The sequence below is a fragment of the Pyricularia grisea genome, chromosome VI (assembly GCF_004355905.1).
Source record: "Pyricularia grisea strain NI907 chromosome VI, whole genome shotgun sequence".
Lineage (NCBI taxonomy): Eukaryota > Fungi > Ascomycota > Sordariomycetes > Magnaporthales > Pyriculariaceae > Pyricularia > Pyricularia grisea.
In genome coordinates, this window is record NC_044974.1 from 428,727 (window position 1) to 449,311 (window position 20,585).

The window sequence follows — 20,585 nt, forward strand, 5'->3', positions numbered from 1 at the left end:
TCTTTTCAACTTAGCAAGACAACCCGTCCCGCGAGAATGCCGAAATCACGCTGCCAAACCTTTGATAAACGTCAGCAAAAGTGCGCGGTCAGGACAAATAGATCCAAGGCTTACATCAGATTGCGCATCCCCGCGTCCAAATGTTTATCTGTCACCCTTTAGAGGCTTTGGTAGCTCGAAGAATGCTGTTTACTTTTTTTCTTCATCATTTATTGCTTTCATATCCCGATACATGTTTGCATTAAATACCTACCCAGGTTAATATCTCTACTGCTCTTTCCTAAGCTTCCCTGCTGACGCGTTCCAAGCACTCCTACTCAGATAACTTGGACGGAATTATGCACAATCCTGAGCAGATTTCAGCATCAAAAATGATTAACTTCGAGAATGTACCTCGAGCCCTGAACATGGTCCCTGTCCTCTCTGTCCCGGCCGAGATATGGATCGATATCGCTGGACACCTTGGCTGGCAATGCCAGTTTGAGCAGGGCTGCGGGTGTAAGAGGGGCAATATACACTGCCGTGGCCAGCAAACCGGTCTCAAGAATCTATGCTTGGTGTCGCAAACATTCAGGGCAATTTTCCAACCTTTCCTCTATCATCAACTCAATGTCAAGTTTATGTTTTCGCTTGACAACAGCGAGACAGTTCGTGTCGACACTTGCAACAGGATCAAGAGCCTTGTACGGACTCTTTCAGAACGCCCCGATCTTGCAGAACATGTGAAGAGCTTGACATTCTGCGTACGACCGAATAACGTTGTTGCAGCAAGTAAGGTTTTACATAGCGCAGGGCCGTTTCCTCCGCTACTCAACCTTGCCCACCTACGATGGCCTTCCGATCTGGAATTGAACCCTGGCGAGACCTTTGCCAACCAGGAGTGGGAAAAGCTCGAGAGCCTCCATGTAGGCAACACATGCGACCGCGACGGCTGGAACTCGAAACCTCAGTCCGGCATCTTCGAGGATCTGGGAGAACTGTATGCGAAGAGCTCGACGATTTCAACGCTCACGTTCAGGCAAAACTTTGGAGTCAGGCTCGACGGTCCCGGAACTTTGCAGCTACGCAATGTTACCAAGGTCCATATGATCGATCCCATGATCACCGGTGTTGAGTTGGAACACCTATTGAAAGGACTCGTCTCCCTTCAGCAGTTTCGATGGTCATGCACAGGCGAAATGATCGAGTCCGATGCTTGGCGTGCCTATCGCGGCCGGGGGCAAGTCGTACTCCCATCTACACGCAATCATGATGGAGTGAATGCAAATCATTACTGGCCGTACGTGGGCGACTTACTTGAAGCGTTGAGTCCGCACTGCGAAAGGCTAGAGACACTCGATATCAACGCCCCGCAGTTCTACATCTCGCAACAACACATCTCCCGCGGACAGCACACCTTGTCCAAATTCGCCCGCACCTCTCTCAAGCAGTTCAAAAACCTCCGAAGCCTCAAGATTGGCATCACATCAATCTACCCCTGCGTGCTGCGTCATTTCTCTGCCACCGCACGTCTGCCAGAGATGTGGCAGCCGTATATGCATCGAGACGGTTTGAGCAGCGGAAAAGACGTGAGCATGTACTCTACCAACCTGTATGCCGATGGGCTCCCTCCTCTTCTCGAGGAGCTGGTCATCTCGGAATACGAAGTGATGCCAGTATCCGAGATGATAGGCGAGGACCTACACAGACTTGTTTCGGCAAAGAAGCGTCACCTCCCAAATCTTCGCAAAGTCACTGTTTCGTTCGTCAATTCGCTAAACAGCATCCCAGGTGACGTCTTTGGCGCCAAGCAAGCTTTGGCAGAGCTGGGTGTTGAGGTGATTGTGAAGAAGACAAGTCCTACATTGCGGGAATTTCGGCCTGGAGATGATGTGGTGGATAGAAGTCCTGACGAGTTCACATGGGCCGATTATCAAGCAACGCAGTTAATTCTAAACACTGGGGAAACCATAAACTCCGTTCGAGAGGTACTTGAGGATATAAGGATCTATGAACCTGAGGCAGGTCGAGCTGCGGAGGTTTACCTGCAAGCACAAATGGCAAACGATATTGTCTGGGATGGAATTTAGGAATTCCATGTCGAGGACGAGCACTGATTCAGTGACTAACATACAAGGTAAACACAACTTTCCCACACTTGATTTTTCCTTGCCATTTGTGAGCAGTCACACATCCAGGCAATGCCATTGCATCATTACTGATAACCATCACCATGATAGGAGCTGCGGGAAATATCCATCAACATTAATGGAGTGAATTAGGCTGGATATAGCGCACCCGGGCTCAGTGGGAGAGCTCTTATAGCTGAGAGGCCCTGTTTCAATCAAATTCAACTACGAATTTGGCGAGACTCTTTTTTTCTTTGTCTTTGTTCTTCTCCCTCCTCCTTTCCGAAGGAGTGCCTAGGGCACCAGAAGTACCAACCAGTAATTCCACAGTCAAAGTTATAGGCTTAATATAATCTCCGCGAAATTCCATGTATAGCTAGGGAGGCCTTGGAGCTTGTCCTTGGTACATAATCCGTTGCGTTCGTCTCCCATGTCAAAAGCCGCTGCAACTTGGCACACTTGCATTACAACAAGCCCACTTAATACCCTCGGGCTCTCCAGTGGGCCAACCACGTCCCAGGCTCCACCTCAAGCCTTGTCTGCCCTTCTGGCATGCGACTGTGCGGCCTGCTCGGAGCCGCTGACCCTTGGTACGCCGGCGGAGGCTGTTCCAAATCCCGCAGCATTTGGGATAGTTGCGCTTCGGACTGCGGGTCATCGTTTGTGACGCCATGCTCGGCGTTCGACACACTTATCTCCCCGGCCCGAGGCTGCAGAGAGTAAGAAGGGAGGGCGGACTGCCGACGAGTCTGCCGGCTTCTTGCGGTAGGCCAGGGGGTCCCGGCTGTGTCCCACGCGCGGGCGATGGCTCTTGTGCGGTTTGGGCCCGGTCCATAGTTGGCGAACCCGAGGAGAAGGCGGAACCGACATATACCGCCTAGGATTATCAGTGCGGAAAAGGTGCTCAGCATGACAATGAGGGTGATGGCGAAGCCTGAGGTCATTGTGTTGAGTGGATGTCGATATAGTGCTTTGGAACAAGTAAAGTGTCGCAGGAAATATAGGCAAGATGATTGCAATGAATGAAGGAGGGCCTTCGTCTGCCCACGCTTGTGAATGATTTTGAGATTATATAGTTGGCAGACATGGTAAAATACAGATAAACAAGCTCACGATAGTGCGTCGATAACATGCATACACGCAGTCATGCTGCGATGCACGCAATAGGTTTCCAACCTCCTCTATTAATTGTAGCTATTTACCCCTTCTTAAGCAAGAAATCTCAAGACGAATACAAAACAAAAGTGTACAAACTAACCGGTAACCAAGACAACCTGGCCAAATCCAGAATGCTTCGAAAAGCTGATGATCTGCTGATTTTCCAGTACCAAAAACGCTCTTCATGTAGTCAATCACCACTGCCCATCTAGAAACACTGACCCAGTTTCTCGCTACTCCAATGTAAGAACACTCGACAGCGCTCGACGTCTTCCATGTAGTCTTGGTGGGTTAGAGGCTGCCCGACGGCTGGGATAAGTCCCTGGGACATCTACAAAGGTTGCTTCGCTGGGCGGGTATATGCTTGTGCCAACAGTAGTAGGCGGGCGGACGCTCGAATACGTGCTCGAGGCATCCGTGGGGCCTCGACGGCTCGAACGCGAGCTCGAGGCAACTGTGCTCTGTTGAGGGCCTCGAGAACTGCTTGACAACTGCGCAAGCTCCTTCTCGAGTCTTTGCTTCTTGAGGCATCGCTTGTAATGTTTCTGAATGTCTGGGTCGATTTTTTCGTAAAAATGTTCCTGAACGTCCTCGGGAAACGAGTCCCATAGCTGCATTCGAAGTTGTCGCGGAAGTGGTTCCGGGGCCTTGTGGCGATCCTTCTTTCGACCCGGTGTCTCGGCGTGGTCCCAGATTTGTTGCTGAACATCCCGCGGGAGGTGTGGGAATTGTTCCGGGAGTTGTCGCAGCAGCTTGGGGTCGCTCTTCTTCAGTCTTGAACCAGACGAATACACCGACTGTGGCTCGCGAGGCCGTCTGTGGGGCAGCTCTTGGAGCTCCAGATCTCCTTCGTATAGTTCATCTTCGTAATATTCCTCGTCTTCCTCCTCGCCCTCCGGCTTCGGCTCGGGCCCAGCCTCGAGATCAACCTCTTGGGCGGGCGGCTTGGGGCGCATCATACGCCAGACGGTAAATGCGATGAGGACGACTGCGGCGAAGCTCAAGACTCCGGTAATGATGCCAACTGTCTTTTGGTCACCATTACCGTTGCCCTCGGGATAGGGATATGGCGACTCTGGTTCCGACATGGTGATTATGTTGGTGAAGTTTGATCTGAATGACTGGGTAATGGAGGATTTGTTCTGAGGTTTGAGCTTCCTGGTATGGATATGTACAATGATTTGATGTTGAAGAGAGGTATGTTTCATTACAAGTTGGAGCTGGCAGAAAGCGAGGGAAGGGAAATATATATAGCCAAGTATTCAAGGATAACTTATTATGTTGAAGAATCCAGATGCTGTGCATATTCTCGGTCTGAAGGAGCTTATACACCGATGTTCAATATTGTATATAATTCCCTGTAAACCTAGCTTCCTAGACGCATGTGCTCCTGCATTAAATCCATATGCATATATGTAAGTTTCGTGTCAAAAATTTCTTTGGTGCACATGCTCTCTGGAGTGTCAAATATCCATAGCATGCATGTGACTTGCGTAACAGATGCAGCATTCAGGGGGCAAAAGGTTTGTGGGAATGGACAAAGTACAAAAAAAAAGAAAAAAAAAAAAAAAAAACATCTTTCTGTGTGTAAAGTTTTGCTGTGTATAAGGTTTCGAAATTCTTTTCGGATGCACAACAGGAAATGCCTTCTGTAAACAAGACCACAATTATTCTACACACCGGATGCAGCAGGTTTTCCCTAGACTAATACACACCCACCAGAACAACCCAGGTCGACACACCTTTTAACCAGTGACGAACATCTCAGGCAATAATCACGTGCGAATAAAATACAGGTCGACAACTTCTGAAGCCTGACTATGGCACCGCTAAGTCCCTTTGTGTCCTGGAACCTGAGGACACGAGAAGATGTATGTCTTCTTCCCATGAAACCGACCTGCCCAAACCCTCTGTGTATTGCTGCCCGATATTCTAACAAAAATTATCATCCGATCCGCAGCCTGAACAGCGATATCCCATTAGGGTCCCAAGCTTTGGCGGCGACTACATATTCCACACCACAAGCCGGGAGGTATTCGAGTTCCTCGAGGCCGGCAAAGGATACTGCCAGATCCCCGAAGAGTGGCACGCCGCCGCCAACCTCCCTCACGTCCCTTGCATCAGATCCCTCGGAATTGCCAATCTGACCTGGTATTCCATCGCCAAGATCTTCATCGCCTTTATCATGCTCGTGACTATCACCTTGCTCATCTGCTGGATATGTGGTCGAATGGGGTGGTGCTTCAGCCAGCCCCGTAGCACCACCAGACGCGATCAGGGGGTGGAGCTTAGAATGCTCGGCGCCAACCGCTGGCGGCAGGAGCAGCAGCAGCAGCAGCATATGGCGGCTGGGGATCAAGAAACTGTTGGAGGTATCACCACTTCTAGGCTCAGAGATTGGCGAAACCGTCATTTTCATCGAGCTAGGTATGGAACGCAGGAGAGGAATAGCCACATGCCTCATGCACCACCAGAGACATATACGATTTCGTGGAGGAGGCGAATTAATATTAGGATCAACCCTTTTCGGAGAAATCGACGAGTTCGTCCGAGTAGAAGAACTGGAAACAACATTTTGGGGACTTTGTAGTTAGTTTATAAGCAATAAAGCAGATATAATGGGCCAAAGACATTAGGCCCATTGGAAGCTGGGTGGGAAGCAGACTCGGGCCAAGTCATACCCATTTATCTGCGTATTTATACGATCGTCTCGGCATGTATACTGCACCTCCCGTGACATGTTTAATCCGACGGGAGTTACGCCGACAGGACATACGCCGACGGTACTTCCCAGACTATAAACCCCTCTCACCTCACGTTGCAATATCTGGGCGACCACGTGGGGACACAAATGCGTGGTTGCTGCAATAAAGTGGATGTAACTGTCCATATAAGGACCAAAGAGCCAACCGCCGTCGTCCGCTGGGAGCCATCCACTTCGCCAAGAATATGCAAATGCGGCCGAGACAAATAAAAACCTTTCTCCTTTGTTTTCCATGGTGCAGACTCTCTCGCTAACCCAGATATTCGGAAGGTCTCCGATGCTTTTGTCGTTTCCCCCGAAGAGCAGGATACTAGAGACCCAGAAATATCGGCCCAAATATTTGGTTCGGGCGGGGAGAGTGCACCACTGGAGCGGGCTCTCCCCATATTGGTGATGTCACCGTGGGGAGCCGACAGACAGCGACAGGACTCCGGCAGAACATCGGGCTGGCGGGAAACAGGGACTGTCGGCATAGTCCAGTTATATAAAAGCAAGGGACGGCATCTGGCTAGCGTCCTCTTCTTGCATTGCATGTGGTATCATCCAAAGCTGAGGTTTCGTCATGCTGTGCGGCAAAACTGTCCTTGTTGCCCTGGGGCTTGTCCCTTTGTCACTATGTCAGGATACACAGAGCAAAGCTTACTTTGAGGAGCTGGAGCGCTTTTGGAGTTATGGAAGATCTCCACCAGTCTATCCCTCTCGTATGTGTCCACGTACAGCCCAGTCCTTCCGAGCTCATCGATTCAGCCGAGAGTTCTGGGTTGGGTGACTGGGGCGATGCATACGCCAAGGCCCAGAATCTAGTGTCCCAGATGACAATGGAGGAGAAAGAGAACGTCACTATTGGATACCAGCACTCCCTCAACGGCTGCGTTGGAAAGGGCGGTAGCATTCCTAGGCTTGGATTCCCAGGCTTCTGCATGAGCAACGCAGGCAACGGAGTGGGAGGCACCGAGGGCGCGAACGCGTACCCAGCCGCTCTACATGTCGGCGCCTCTTGGAACAAACAGCTGGCTTACGACAGGGCTCTGCATATGGGGAGGGAATTCAAGGCCAAAGGAGCCAACGTGGCGCTTGGCCCTGCTGTTGGACCACTCGGTCGTGTGGCAAAGGGCGGAAGGTGAGACTAAGCCCATCATCCATAAAAAGCCCCTTACAGAGCTGACGAAGGTCGCAAAAACGGTAGAAACTGGGAAGCGACGGGTAACGATCCCTACCTGACGGGTGTGCTGGCCTACGAGACCATACTGGGTCTGCAAAAGTCAGTCATTGCCTGCCTCAAGCACATAGTCGGCAACGAGCAGGAGACGAGCCGCAAACCCCCACGATACCTGCTTAACAACCACAACCAGTCCCTGTCGTCCAACATCGACGACAAAACCATGCATGAGCTGTACCTCTGGCCGTTCCAGGACTCGGTTCGCGCCGGCGTCGGCTCCGTTATGAGCGCGTACCAGCGCACCAACAACAGCGACTCAAGCCAGAACAGCAAAGTCCTGAACGGCCTGCTCAAAACGGAACTCGCCTTCCAGGGTTTCGTCGTCTCGGACTGGTTCGCGCATCAATCAGGCCTCGCCAGTGCTCAAGCCGGCCTCGATGTCGTCATGCCTGTTGCTCCCCTATGGTCCAATGGTAACCTCACCAAAATGGTCAACAACGGGTCCCTACCCCTGTCCCGCCTCGATGACATGGTCACGCGTTCCCTTGCCGCCTGGTTCAAATACGGTAACCCGAGCATGACCAATATCGGCCACGGCCTCCCGGCCAGCCTGACCTCGCCGCACAAGTTTGTCGACGCGCGCGATCCAAGCTCCAAACAGACAATCTTCCAAGGTGCAGTGGAGGGCCACGTGCTTGTCAAGAACGTCAACAACGCCCTGCCGCTCCGCAGGCCCAAGTTCCTGTCTATTTTTGGATACGACGCCGTCACGCAAAAGCTAAACACGCGCGAGCGCGCCGGCTTCTCACTCTGGGGCCGCGGGATGGCGGGCGCACACAGGTACGCCAACGGCTCGGAACTGACGATGGAGATGTACGACTGGTTCTTCGCCTCGAGCGTGGCGCAGCACGAGACCGGGCCCGAGGTGGCCCTCAACGGCACGCTGATCACGGGCGGCGGGTCGGGCGCAACGGCGGGGCCATATATCGACGCGCCGCTCGATGCGTTCCAGCGCCGGGCGTACGACGACGACACATTCTTGGCTTGGGATGTGCAGAATCATGCTCCCGACGTGAACGCTGCTAGCGAAGCCTGCATCGTTTTTATCAACGCGCAAGCCACAGAGGGATGGGACCGTAAAAGCCTAACCGATGCGTACTCGGACAACCTCGTAAATGTGGTGTCGGAACAATGCAACAATACGATGGTGGTCGTCCACGCTGCCGGTGTAAGGTTGGTGGACGCGTGGTACGACCATCCCAACATCACGGCAGTGGTCCTTGCCCACCTTCCCGGCCAGGACAGCGGCCGTTCGCTGGTGGAGCTCATGTACGGCGAGCAGTCGTTCTCTGGTCGGCTTCCGTATACCGTAGCGAAGCTGGAGGCAGACTACGGTAACCTGCTCGACCCGGTATTTCCCAGCGACGAGACGCCATACTACCCGCAGTCCAACTTCACCGAAGGCGTATACATCGACTATAAGCACTTCCTCAAGCACAACATCACCCCACGGTTCGAGTTCGGCTTTGGCCTGACCTACACCACGTTTGAGTACACCAATCTGACCATTAGCGTCGACGACCAGGCCGCATCGACGGAGCTGCCGCCGCGCGAGTCCGAAATCCTGCCAGGCGGGCTCGCGTCGCTGTGGGATGATGTTGTGCGCGTCAGCTGCACCGCACCAACGTAGGTTATGTGGCGGCCGCCGAGGTCGCGCAGCTCTACCTGGGAGTGCCGGGCGGGCCGGAGAGGGTGCTGCGCGGGTTCGAAAAGCGACTCCTCGAGCCCGGGCAAGGTGCCGTGTTTGAGTTTGCTCTCACGAGGAGGGACGTCAGCTCGTGGGATGTCGTCAGGCAGGGTTGGGTGCTGCAGCGGGGGAGCTATGAAGTTTATGTGGGTAAGAGTGTGTTGGATACGCCTTTGAGGGGTAATTTTGAGATTTTGTAATACGCACAATAGTGCGTTTGCTCTGGATACACCTAGGGGGAAAAAATAAATAGGAAAATACCATTATTCGTTCACAAACAAAAACGCATACAGCTCCAATGTTGGATTATAGCTATAACGAAAAGGCCCGCGTTAAATCCAACGTTTTGCTGGAAAAGTAAGGATGTGCCAAAGCAAGATACTGAGATTGGGGTATATAATGTGTACTAAGGGCTCGGAGATTCATCGGCAAGATGGCCGAGTTGGTCTAAGGCGCTAGCTTCAGGATTCATCGTTCGAACGACGAGTTACGCTTGCTAGTCTCGTAAGAGGCGTGGGTTCGAATCCCACTCTTGTCATACTTTTGCAAATTTAACTCAGAGTTTAATCTGTTTTGTCGTTTTGTCTGAACAGGACGTTGTACAATGCCTCCTACTCTGTTTGTTTTGCTTTCACTCGGCTTAACAGCCAATGATATGTATATTTTGCAAACAACTTTGCATAGTACGGATGGACTTGAAGCTTATATCGTCAAGCTTCCACGTATCCGCGAATCTTTTAACTGTCAGTTCATCTGATTGTTTTTGCCACCAGTGAGATTCTCCTTCCCAAAGCTCACACCTGTTGGCGCAAGCTACTAGTATACCAAAATGACTACCTCTTGGCGAGTTTACTTGTACACAAGGTAATAACAACATGTCACTTTGCACATAGGCCACAACACAACATGCGTCCTCGAAGAAAGAAGAATTTGCAAAGCCTAAGAGCCCGTCTTGAGATTTAGGAAATGAGAACTTGAGAGAGCAAGGAACTAGGGTCGTATATCAAGTGCTGTAATGTATTTTTAGATAGCTGGGTATTGTGAAAGAAAATGCTACTAATATAAAGAATGGTCTACTGTGTTACTTCACGCAGTATCAAGCAGTATCAAAAAGTATTCGATCTCGTTATTATCCTTTTTTCGTCCTCCAAGTCTTCAATAATTAGAATCTCGGTGGGCTTGTATGGTTCCATTGTCTTGCCCAAGAACTCTTCCTCCCAGACGCGAGGATCGACCCCCTGCCTCCTCTTCTCGTCAAAGCCACTAACGTGCTCTTGTCCGCCCATGCCAGCCCTGATTTTGCGCCCAAACGACTTGAATGGCTTCCAAAAATCAAAAACGCCGACAGTAAGATTGCAAAACATATTGAGACCAAAAATACCCTTGAAAAAGAGGGCAGTGCCCAACCAGGTGACGCTCCCAAGCCACTGCAGCATCCAGGGGAGCGAAAACAAGGCCCCGGCCAGACCCATGCCGAAAACAAGCATTGTTCTTTGAAGACCGCCCACTGGATATAACCTGGTGTTGGCCAACGTGTCCATTCTCATCTTCCACGCCACGAAGCCGGCGCCGAGCAAGAAGCCCAACCCGGCGATGCATGGCAGCGCAATCCAGGCCATCAGCAACAATACGGCCTTGCTGAATATTGCCGCGTCGGGATTATAGCCAGGGCAGTCGTACCAGGCCGGACTGCTGAAGACATCGGCGGGCGTGTGGGTTGTCATGTTGCAGAAGCCGTTGGCGGCGTAGTCGGCGTAGAGCTCTGCGTCGTGAGTGCAGTAGATGAAAGTCATGTTGCCGGAACGCGGAACGACGATTTGGAAAAATGCTTTCATGTAATAATGGGTCAGGCAGGCCTCCGGGTCGACGACAATCGCTGACGACGCCACGGCCGAGTATCGGTCGTGCATAGCTGGACCCCCTTTCCCCTTGGTTTCTCGAAAGTCGAAAGGACGAACCGAAAGATTGTTATCGCGGATAGGGCTGGTTGGCTTTTATCATGGCAAGGAGCCGGTTTAGTATGTGCTCTGTGTCTGATTGCCAAGAAAATGGGGGGAATCCCAATTCCCTTGACAGTGCGCGGGTCACTACCGATATATGAGATGCGGAAGAATTCTATAAATGTCGTGCATCGTGAACAGCAAAGCAATGGGCCGGAGCCTGAGAGCTGTATCTCCGGTACCATACCCGAGGGAGGCGCGCATTCTTTGTGTATCAAGCAGGAAAAAAAAAATTAAACTTCCAAGGGTCACGATAACGAAGACACAAAAGCAATTCGGAAGAGTTCCTCTCCAGACAATTGCTTGCAGGGTGAATGCATGACGGACAGATTTTCAATGGCGAAAATCCAAACGCCTTGGCCGCGCGTCCTGTGGTCCATGTCAGCCATTTTGGCCAGACCTTCTGGCTTGGTGTTGGTGGTGACTATATATTGAGGCTAAGACATGATATTTTTCTTTTCCCCACGTGCAGAAACTGGAAATATTGAGTGGACAGCTCTCATCGGTGGAAAGAAGCAACCGGTCGTACCAGATAACTAGCTCTATGCTAAGGGATTCGTGGAGATTAAACATGGAACCCGGACGGAAAAGGCGGGAACAGGGAACACGATGACGAGTCCAGATCAGAACCAACCACTTCAACCATTTTGCCCATGACACTGGATGAGTTTGCCTTTCCCGCTGAACCACATCCGGAACCACATCCGAAACCACAGAAACTTTCATGCGCAAGAAAAGACAACAGATGCCGGAAGTTCCAAGAGCCCGAACCGAATAAACAGCAGGGCACCCAGCCAGCTCTCAACCCGAGTAACCATCCTTCCAGAGCTCTTTCCGATAGCCCTCGGTAAGGTTCTCGTCCTCGCCGTAGGCCTCCTGCCAACCTACGAATCCCCTATCGAGGACGTAGACCTTTTGCTCGACCGATGGCGACGCAGCGGATTCCGATGATGCGTCGGCGTCCTTGACCTTTGCTTTCTTGAGGGCCTCGTCACGCTCCCGGATGTATCGCAGAGCAGCGCCGGGTCCTCGCTGCTGCGAGAGCGCGCAGTGGAAAATGACCGTCGGCTTGTCTTGCAGCTGGCGTACCAAGGTGGGCATCCTGGCGTCGAGCTGCTGAGAGGGAACGTTGAGGGCGCCTTTGATGTGACCGCCGATGTAGTCTGGTTTTGCCACCCGTCGTGATTTGAGTGCCCAGTCAGTTTGGTATTTCAATCATGAGAGTGTAGCATCAATCGGTGAATTAATTGATCAACCCATCTACGGCATGGTTAAGCAACAGAGAAACGAAGGAAGAAAAAAAAAAAAAAAAAAAAAGTGATATACAGACCATCGTCGCGCACGTCGACAACGGCCACTTTTGGGTCGTCGGCCTTCTCCGCCAGCAGCAGATCACGTAGCTTGGCAGCGGGGATCCTCTCAAGCGTGGCTATTGAAGCCATGATGGTGCGATGATTACGGGGAACTGGATTTGAGGCGGGGATGCGGAAGTGCCGTAGGACAAGCATACGCGAATTGAAGATTGAGGGCTGGGGTTGTCTCTGTTGGTCTCCGGCGAGAGATCCACAATTGCTCTACGTAGATAGATAGATGTACGAGGGATTTTATTTCTTTCGGGGCATTCCGAAGCAGACGGGGCAGACAGAGCGGCAGTCACCTGAAATTGCACCATATTTATTCGATATCGCATCACGTGGGACAACCTTTGATTGGGTTGGATTACATAAGGTGGTTCTCGCGATTGGACATTCAGCTTTGCGCGCGATTAATCAATCGATTGGCCTAAAAAAAAAAAAAAAAAAAAAAAAAAAAAACGAAAATTCCAGTCTCGAAAGGAACAATTCAAGACCCAGTTTCGTCAATTTGAAAGGTTTTTCCCTCAAATCTTTTCTCTCTGCCCTCCCAACATGGATATCATTGCTTTGCAGTCTTTTTTTCTAACGCCACCGATACCCAATGCCAAGCCCGCCGCAGTAGTTCTTCCAAGTTTCCACTGCTTCGAAAACCCGTCGTCAGCGCCACTCCACGGCAGTGGATGCCGTAGGCCGCTTCTAACTCTTTTTTTTTGTGCTTAACTGCTTTGCTGCATCTCCGGCTGCCGTGTTCCTGGCATGATTCGCATATTGGCAGGGATGTCGCCCTAGTTTCTTCTTCTTTCGCCATCCTGTTCTTCTCTTCCTTCTCTGGCCTTTCTTCTTCGTCGGGACAGACCGTGCCCGGTACGCTCCTTGTCCAAATACATTAAAAAAATCTTTGCTAGCTTTAGGTCTAGACTTCCAGATCTTGGGCGATGGAACTCCCCCCAACCTCCTCCGTATCTGTGACCATCTTCGTTATCACGGCTGCGGTGGCTTGCTCGTACTACGTGCCAGATGTTTTGCATTACGAGCTTGATAGCTCATCGATAGGCTTGATGCAACGTTTCTGGCATGAAGAAAAAAAATCACCAGATGTCAAGCCTCCATGATAGAAGAGTGACAGCAATGTACGGTAAAACTCTTCACATTATCTAGCGAGTGTTACACCGAAGTACCCCTAACCTAATCCCTAGGCCAGTTAGGCTCCCATCCAGGTAACTCCCACGCCCTGCTTGCCCTGAACGCCTCCTTGGGGAACCACTCAGGCGCCCCCTCCTCCCCAACACCGCTCTCCATCATCTGCACCAGGGCCTCGGCGCTCCGGTACGCCCACGCCATGCCGTGGCCGTTCATGCAAACGGCAGCCCAGAGGCCTTCCTCCTCGGGCACAGCTCCGACGAGCGGGAGCCCATCGGGCGTGTCGCACGTGATTCCCGACCAATCCTTGACCAGGCGCGTCGTCTCGCCCCAGTTCTTGTAGCCGTAGGCGACGCGCCCGACGCGCTGCAGGTTCGATTTTATAAAATCGTGCACGACCGAGTCGTCCGTCACGTTGTTCTCCTGCAGCGGGCCCGAGACCTGCCGCGACCCGCCGTAGATGACGTCGCCCTCGCCCGGGTCGCCAGGCGCCCTCACCACGATGTAGTTGTTGCCGCTGTGCAGGTCCGGGTACGTCGTGCTTCGGTGGAAGACGGGGTTCGAGGCGTCCCACGCCTCCGGGTGCACCGCCGAGACCTGGCTGCGTGTAGGGAGGAGGAAGTTGGTCTTTGCGAACCCGGGGTGCAGGGCGTTGGTGTATGCGTTGGTCGCCAGCACCACCTTGGCGGCTTTCACGGTGCCCCTGTCTGTTACGACGCGCCACCTCGCGTCGCCGTCCACACCGGCTGGGATCTGCTCGAGCGATAGCGCCGTGGTGTTGGTTTGGAGGTTTAGGCCCTTCTCCAACGCGACTTCAAGAATATGGCAGACGGTAAGGTATGGGTTCTGCGTGGCGGCTTTGAACGTAATTGCGCCCAGGATTTCCGACCAGCCCCAGTACGTGCGCGCCTCTTCGCCCTTGTAGATGGTACGCTTGTTGTCGGGCACTTCATTGGGCCTCCTCGCCTCCAGCTGCTGCTGATACTCGACTTGCTTAACAGCCGTGTCAAAGGCCTCTTTCGTCCAGTAGACGGTGCCAGTTTCAACCTCGCGGAAAGTGCTGTTGGCGCCGTATTCCTTTACGAACTGGGCCACATCGTTGACGCAGTCCTGCTCCATCTTGGCCAGTTTGACCGCCTCGTCCTCGCCGTACTTGTCTACCCATGTCTGGATGTTGCTGTAAGACGAAGGTCTACAATGGCCGCCGTTCCGACCCGACGCCGCCGACGCCGCCGTCCTTGCCTCGAGCATGAGGATGGAAAGCGAGGGGTCTCGAAGCAGGAGTTTGTGAGCGGTGGCAGCGCCCGTTACCCCGGAGCCGATAATAATATAGTCCAGAGTGGTAGAAGGGTCGGGGAGTTCTGGTGTAGTGCGGTGGTTGGCGATGCGGTGAGGGGGCGATTGCCAATAGGATTCCGTAGGATTCGGGACTGGAAATCCGCGGCGGGAGACCGCCTGTTGGGTGTCACCATCATTGCGCTTGAGCTGTACCTGGGCCGGGAAGGTGGCTGCAGAGCTTAACGGGACGAATTCGAGCAGCGCAAGGACGCTGGGAACCAGTGTTGTTTGCCACATGACAGGCGCTTGCTATGTCACCTGATTACCAGTATGATATTGCACCTGGAATGGGATAGAGGAATAGCAAAACGCCCAAACAAAGCGACGCCGGGACAGGCGGCGGTTTTGTAGAAGGCAGTCGGTGGAGAAAACACGGAGTCCGTTGCCGACCGGTAAGCACGATATGATGTACACAAAGCTGTTTGTATCGTTATCGGAGGGCGACCGGCCGGAGTCGTCTCCGACTGCGGGGAACCGAATTGAGGAAGCTATCCTTTTTAGGAAGGTCGACGATTGTGGTACCTGGCAACTGGATAGTCAGCCACCGACAAAATTTAGCTGCGATATAAGGCCGCCCGAAAGAGATAAGGCAACATTAAGCCGCATGTGACGTAGGTATGGGAACTTCCGCAAGGAATATCAATAGTGTGGTGCTAGTCATTCAAATTGACTTTTCATGTTCTCGTGCCAAAAAGAGGACGATTTTCATACCCATTGGTTGCAACAAGGCAGTCATGATAGATACATATGCCATTGCTTTCTCGATGGTAATGCCTTTTTGTATGTTTACACTTTTTTTTTGCTGTTTATCGGACCGTAGCACCCTTGAGCGATTTGACCGTGCAAACCTTTCCATCCTCAGTAACCAGCTTACCCAGACCTTGTTTGCCCAAGTCGGCGACCACACCTGCATCGAACCCAACCTCCAAATCATCCGTAGTGGTGAACCCAGGCTGGAACATCTCCCAAATCTTCTTCTTAGGGTTGAGCTGCTTCTCAGGCTCGGCCTTCCACCCGTCAAAGAAGACGCGTGCTCCAGCCGGGGCATCGGCAGGCGGGGCGACCAGCTCAACGGGTCCCTTGTGGTCATCCGCCTCGCCCTCCTTCAGGCGCGGCGACGCTGCCAACACCATGGCGCACGACTTGACACCACGCATCTTGACAGGCTTGAGGTTGCAAACCACAACGACCTTGCGACCTTGCATCTCCTCGAGCGGGACCAGCCCGTTCAGACCTGAGCAGACGGTGCGCACTACTTGACCCTCGTACTCCTCCGTGTCCGGAGTGCCAGCCGGGTCACCCATGGCGATCGTTGAGACGTAAAGGCTATCAGCCTCGGGGTGCTTGATGGCCTTGAGGATGTGGCCGACGCGGAGGTCGATCAGGCCAGGGCTGGGCGGCGCAGCAACCGCAGGTGCCTTTTGCTGCTTGGGCGCCTTCTCTTTCTTCTCCTTCTTCTTTTGCTGGGGAGCATCTCCGGAGACGGCCGCTACCACCTTGTCCTTGGCCTCAGTCACCTTCTCGCCGGCCTTGGCGGCGGCATCTTTGGTACGGTCGGCAAGAGTCTTTTGGTCTGCATTTCCACCGGCGGCAGCAGCAGCGGCGGCCTTCTCCTTCTTCAGCTTCTCCTTCTCAGCTTTGGCATCGACAGGTGGCTTGACGTAGAGCACCTCGTCGGCATCTACTGCTACCTTCTCGGCATCGGCCACGTCAAGCCCAAAGACTCCGTTGGCGTTCTGCACAAAGTCGAGGTGGCGTACAATGTGCGGCCTGCCCTCCTTGCCGGTGCGCTGCTCAGGGGTCCATGCCTTGACGGAAGGGGCAAGAGCCTTGTACAGCTCGACATCGGCGAAGCTGGGCTTGGCGCCGAGGACGGTGGTGCGGGACGACAGGTGGGTGTTGAGAGCGTCGAGGATGGAGGCGTCGCTGGGGCTTTGAGCGAGGCGCTCTGCCGTGGTCTTCCACTGGGCGATCTCGGCCTCCTCGGCCGGAGTGTACGTCTGCTTGGTGATGGAGGCCATGGTTGCTAAGGTGGCGGTCGGGAAGGGCAAGCGGCGGGAAGGCGAGACGGAACGAAGCGAGGATGCGCTACGGATTGCGCGTAGAGAGAACAGTTTGACGGTTGAATGGGCCAGCCGGAGCACAGTGGCCTAAACAATTGATCGAGAAGTTCGAAGGGACCTTAGGTTATGGTTGACAATGAGTCAAGTCCATTTCACTAACTGCTTATTATGGCTGCCGTTAACTTTTTTTGCATGGCGGGGTCAAACTTTCCAAGCTACAAGGTGGGGGTGGGTCCTTGTCTGTTGGTAGTGGATAGACAAAGCCAATTACATCAACCCGACGAAAACAGGCATGCGTTTGTTCTCCTTTACATATTGTATTTCTCCATCCTTTTGTCACCAATCATCATCCATTGTCGGGCTTTGTTTACGAGAATTGTTTGAACAAAGGAGAACTTTACCCCAAACAAACAACACCGCCTCGTGTTAACTCATTCATATGCTGAGCAGGTGTGAAGTGGCACAAAGACGAGCGATGAACAAAATCGGCATTACGGCCAATCGTGGTAACCAAGTGGTTGTCATTCCAAGCATTCTTTCTCATTTGGATCTGCCTGATCTTCATCTTATCACCAAGTCCAACACTATTTTCGCATGGAAACCTAGACTTGCGGTCCAATTCGCCATCGACTACATCGTACCTTTTTACCATGAAAAAAGCTCTTTAAAATGCAAACCAACACCTCACTCAACCAAGATCCCCCGGCGCAATCCGCTGTTTGCTCCGACGCCGGACTTTGCCCGCCCGTTCCCTTTCTTGGGTATACAACAGGTCCTTTCGGCCACCCCGTTCAAATTTACACTGTTTCTTTTCTCATACCTTCAGTAATTCTCCTGACGATTCATCACCGGCGGCTTTGGCTTCTCCTAAAGTTGTCGCTTTGGTACGTGCAACGCTCTTGGAACAGTCTGTCCTCAACAAGAAACACAGAGCATTTTCTCAGCTGTTACCACTCCCAAAATGACCCCCACAACAAATTCGAAGAGTTGCGAGTACGATTTGCATCGGCGAAATGCAAAAGCCGTCTTTCCTCCGGGGCATACCCTGGTATTTTTGCCAGCAGCCTGTTCTTCACCATGGTATTCTACCCAGTTATGCCATGCTTATTCGGTACCTTGGCAAACACTATCATCCACGCGTTTGTCGTCATTCTCGCCGTGCTCTTTATCCCGATCGTATTCCCGCTTCTCCAAGCCCCTATGTATCCGATCTGGGGACTGTTGAGACTTGCAGTCGAGATTTCACCTTCCCTGAGCCATACGGCTCGTGGCATCTTGTACGCTTGCGCTCCACGCATCATTTCCATGCGGACCATTCTTTCGATGATATTGCTCTACGTCAGCAACATGAAGGGGATAGTCCTTGTTGACATATCGAGCTTGAACATTGTTCATGAGATTTTAGTGCCCATACTCTCATTGACTCTCGCCCGGGCCATCTCCAGCGAGCCTGCTTTTGCGGATTTCGCACTGATCATCTCCACAAGTGTGCCATCAAAAAGCACTCTGCAACACACCGACCTGTCAGACCTAGACATGGTCAGCACACGTGCGTGCCACATTGCCTGTCCGTTTGGGAGGTCAATTGTCGCCTGCACTGTCGAAAGTGCAGCTACTTACTTTACAGGTTGTGACTGGTTTACCGCAGACTAGTTCTGGTCATTGTTATCTGTGGCTCATGCAAGCTGAAATTAGATTTTCGTTTTCCTTTCTTTTTTTTCTATCTTTTTTCTTGTGCCCCATGACATCCCTACCTCCGTGACTCGGTGACACCTGCAAGTCAGAGCGAAGCGTTCGTCCCACCATGCCACATGAACAAATCCACCAACTGTCCTAGTCTAAAGCAAGTCTAGGATTAGCCTGCACCCACTAGTAACCGTTATTTTGCATTCAAATTTTTGCCTCCGTCTGGTGTTCTCCTTCTTTTCTCCTGCTACTCTCACCGGATGGGCCCACGTATGCGACACAACCGCGATCCGTCGCCCAATAATGGCGCGTGCCTCGTAACTAGTGCTGTACGAATCTGCAGGAAGTTAGCCAACAAGGTGCGCATCCCTGGTGATGAGCTGGCTGCAGTTACTCAGGCATGGGATTGGTAGAAGACCTGTTTTTCTGGATTCACAGATGGGACTTGTACAACCTTGGAATCGGGATAACCCCTCCTGGTGCAATGTTGAAATAAAACATCCATGACGGCCCGTTCCGAGGCCCCGTGGTATAGCATTCATTTTTCTTTTTCTTTTGCTCTTTCCCTTTTGTCCTGACGAATGTCGTGACTTGCATCCGTAAGCAATGTCGTTTCTGCATAACCTAGTCAAGAGTTTTAGGGATGAACGTGCCCAAAGAGACAAAGCACGGGCTATCGCAACCGAAATCTTGAACACTTACGATGAGCTCCAGAGTCTGGATTCATTGGCGCCAAGTCCAAAAGTCAACGAGCTTTTGACAAACCTGGTCGGGCTATGCGCGTCCAGTCAAGATGAGCGCGTTGTGAACATGGTTGGTGGAGCTGGCCCCTCAGTTCAGATCTCTTAATCCAGAAGGGACTATTCGTGTTGACTCCTTGACCACTGAAGACCATACAGGTCCTCGGCTCTAAGCCTCTTCGGCGTGTTCTCGTGGAACTCCGCGACATGTGCTCGACGGCCGAGTTCCACCTCGAGTCCCACTGGTCGAAGCGCATCCACAATCGCGAGGAGGCATGCGACTCCTCTGGCGTTTGGGAGCCCGACGCCTGGGACCGCCTGCGGGCTTTCCCGTACTTCAATAACTACGAGGAGTTGGTGCGAATCGAGCTTGCGGCGATATATAACGTCCTCCACACACCTCCGGCCAAGATTGCCTACATCGGCTCCGGACCCTTACCTCTAACTTCCTTTTGCTTGCTCCAAGCGCTGACAGAGGGACCAAATCCTTGGGGTACCAAACGCGCTACTGAGATCCTGAATATTGATCGTAGCGCCGACGCTGTGGCTACTTCAAAGGCATTGGCGCAAGACTTGGGTCTCGTCGAGAAGGGCATGCAGTTTACAGTATCCGATGCTGATGATGAGATATTGAATCTGAGGGGATTTCCAGTCGTTTGCCTGGCTGCACTGGTCGGGTCGACACAGGGTGAAAAGGAGGAATTACTCTGCAGCATCGCGAGTCGAATGGACGTTGGTGCGTTACTGGTGACGCGGTCCGCTTGGGGGTTGAGGAAGTGTTTGTATCCTGTAAGCGTCCCGGAATATCCATCGTGATTCTTCCGCCTTTTTACTAACGGATGACTGCAGGAGCTGCATATCACCGATCGGATGTTGGAGCATTTGGAAGTCTGTCTTGTGCTTCACCCCCATGGGAATGTCATCAACTCAGTCTTAGTAGCGCGGGTAAAGCCTCGGGCTAAGTCTGGATAGAGGTTATCGAGCAGTTATCGCAACAAATGATTTGGCCCTGAGCATATTCAAAACACTCGCATTATCGCGGGGTGGGAGTTTGGAGGGTGATGACCTCACTACTTGAACCATATTTTGGATCCTTATTATGTTGATTCACCTTAATTCGCGCCGTTATCTCATGGGAGGGTTTGAAAAGCTACTGACAATAGGTGTCACTGATGGCAAAGGTTACCTAATATCCAATAGTGTCTTTGTACTCGGATTGACAATGACTTGCAGAAATCTCTGATTGTAGCCACTCAGCACGTTACGTAACTCTTGCTCTTGTCAAAACCTGATTATAAATATCTCCCATCTCGAAAAGATCCTGTTC

The 20,585-nt window shown here is 52.2% G+C and overlaps 11 protein-coding genes across 11 annotated transcripts; 4 read left to right on the plus strand and 7 right to left on the minus strand.

Annotated features, from left to right (window-relative positions):
• Positions 1–371: 371 nt before the first annotated feature.
• On the plus strand, positions 372–2,069 carry PgNI_11251 (uncharacterized protein; the record flags this gene model as incomplete). The annotated part of the gene is made up of 1 exon (XM_031131222.1): positions 372–2,069. One exon carries the CDS (start codon positions 372–374, stop codon positions 2,067–2,069), a length of 1,698 nt encoding a protein of 565 aa, XP_030976799.1.
• A 518-nt stretch (positions 2,070–2,587) lies between these two features.
• On the minus strand, positions 2,588–3,052 carry PgNI_11252 (uncharacterized protein; the record flags this gene model as incomplete). Its single annotated transcript, XM_031131223.1, has 1 exon — positions 2,588–3,052. The coding sequence occupies one exon, from the start codon at positions 3,050–3,052 to the stop codon at positions 2,588–2,590; it is 465 nt and encodes a 154-aa protein (XP_030977016.1).
• Positions 3,053–3,499: 447 nt separating this feature from the next.
• PgNI_11253 (uncharacterized protein) lies at positions 3,500–4,354 on the minus strand (the record flags this gene model as incomplete). Its single annotated transcript, XM_031131224.1, has 1 exon — positions 3,500–4,354. One exon carries the CDS (start codon positions 4,352–4,354, stop codon positions 3,500–3,502), a length of 855 nt encoding a protein of 284 aa, XP_030977017.1.
• A 732-nt stretch (positions 4,355–5,086) lies between these two features.
• On the plus strand, positions 5,087–5,774 carry PgNI_11254 (uncharacterized protein; the record flags this gene model as incomplete). The annotated part of the gene is made up of 3 exons (XM_031131225.1): positions 5,087–5,137; positions 5,227–5,693; positions 5,741–5,774. 3 exons carry the CDS (start codon positions 5,087–5,089, stop codon positions 5,772–5,774), a joined length of 552 nt encoding a protein of 183 aa, XP_030976795.1.
• On the minus strand, positions 5,212–5,679 carry PgNI_11255 (uncharacterized protein; the record flags this gene model as incomplete). The annotated part of the gene is made up of 1 exon (XM_031131226.1): positions 5,212–5,679. One exon carries the CDS (start codon positions 5,677–5,679, stop codon positions 5,212–5,214), a length of 468 nt encoding a protein of 155 aa, XP_030976796.1.
• Positions 5,775–10,042: 4,268 nt separating the features above from the next.
• On the minus strand, positions 10,043–10,846 carry PgNI_11257 (uncharacterized protein; the record flags this gene model as incomplete). The annotated part of the gene is made up of 1 exon (XM_031131227.1): positions 10,043–10,846. One exon carries the CDS (start codon positions 10,844–10,846, stop codon positions 10,043–10,045), a length of 804 nt encoding a protein of 267 aa, XP_030976797.1.
• A 382-nt stretch (positions 10,847–11,228) lies between these two features.
• On the minus strand, positions 11,229–12,550 carry PgNI_11258 (uncharacterized protein). The gene is made up of 2 exons (XM_031131228.1): positions 12,267–12,550; positions 11,229–12,099 (listed from the first exon to the last, which is right to left on the minus strand). The coding sequence occupies exons 1-2, from the start codon at positions 12,442–12,444 to the stop codon at positions 11,738–11,740; spliced, it is 540 nt and encodes a 179-aa protein (XP_030976700.1). The 5' UTR covers positions 12,445–12,550; the 3' UTR covers positions 11,229–11,737.
• A 926-nt stretch (positions 12,551–13,476) lies between these two features.
• On the minus strand, positions 13,477–15,006 carry PgNI_11259 (uncharacterized protein; the record flags this gene model as incomplete). The annotated part of the gene is made up of 1 exon (XM_031131229.1): positions 13,477–15,006. The coding sequence occupies one exon, from the start codon at positions 15,004–15,006 to the stop codon at positions 13,477–13,479; it is 1,530 nt and encodes a 509-aa protein (XP_030977018.1).
• A 569-nt stretch (positions 15,007–15,575) lies between these two features.
• PgNI_11260 (uncharacterized protein) lies at positions 15,576–16,790 on the minus strand (the record flags this gene model as incomplete). The annotated part of the gene is made up of 1 exon (XM_031131230.1): positions 15,576–16,790. One exon carries the CDS (start codon positions 16,788–16,790, stop codon positions 15,576–15,578), a length of 1,215 nt encoding a protein of 404 aa, XP_030976823.1.
• A 1,119-nt stretch (positions 16,791–17,909) lies between these two features.
• Positions 17,910–18,485, plus strand: PgNI_11261 (uncharacterized protein; the record flags this gene model as incomplete). Its single annotated transcript, XM_031131231.1, has 1 exon — positions 17,910–18,485. One exon carries the CDS (start codon positions 17,910–17,912, stop codon positions 18,483–18,485), a length of 576 nt encoding a protein of 191 aa, XP_030976822.1.
• Positions 18,486–19,104: 619 nt separating this feature from the next.
• On the plus strand, positions 19,105–20,518 carry PgNI_11262 (uncharacterized protein). The gene is made up of 3 exons (XM_031131232.1): positions 19,105–19,331; positions 19,418–20,047; positions 20,108–20,518. Exons 1-3 carry the CDS (start codon positions 19,125–19,127, stop codon positions 20,228–20,230), a joined length of 960 nt encoding a protein of 319 aa, XP_030976980.1. The 5' UTR covers positions 19,105–19,124; the 3' UTR covers positions 20,231–20,518.
• The last annotated feature ends 67 nt before the right edge of the window (positions 20,519–20,585 follow it).

What these genes read in the sequence shown, in the direction of transcription:
- PgNI_11258 (XM_031131228.1), bottom strand. Translation starts at nt 12,444, where the DNA reads ATGCTTGTCCTACGGCACTTCCGCATCCCCGCCTCAAATCCAGTTCCC. An exon ending in TGTCGACGTGCGCGACGATG is followed by an intron (nt 12,100 to 12,266) that starts GTCTGTATATCA and finishes TGGCAAAACCAG; the next exon opens with ACTACATCGGCGGTCACATC.
- PgNI_11262 (XM_031131232.1), top strand. Translation starts at nt 19,125, where the DNA reads ATGTCGTTTCTGCATAACCTAGTCAAGAGTTTTAGGGATGAACGTGCC. An exon ending in ATGAGCGCGTTGTGAACATG is followed by an intron (nt 19,332 to 19,417) that starts GTTGGTGGAGCT and finishes AAGACCATACAG; the next exon opens with GTCCTCGGCTCTAAGCCTCT. An exon ending in TGAGGAAGTGTTTGTATCCT is followed by an intron (nt 20,048 to 20,107) that starts GTAAGCGTCCCG and finishes GGATGACTGCAG; the next exon opens with GAGCTGCATATCACCGATCG.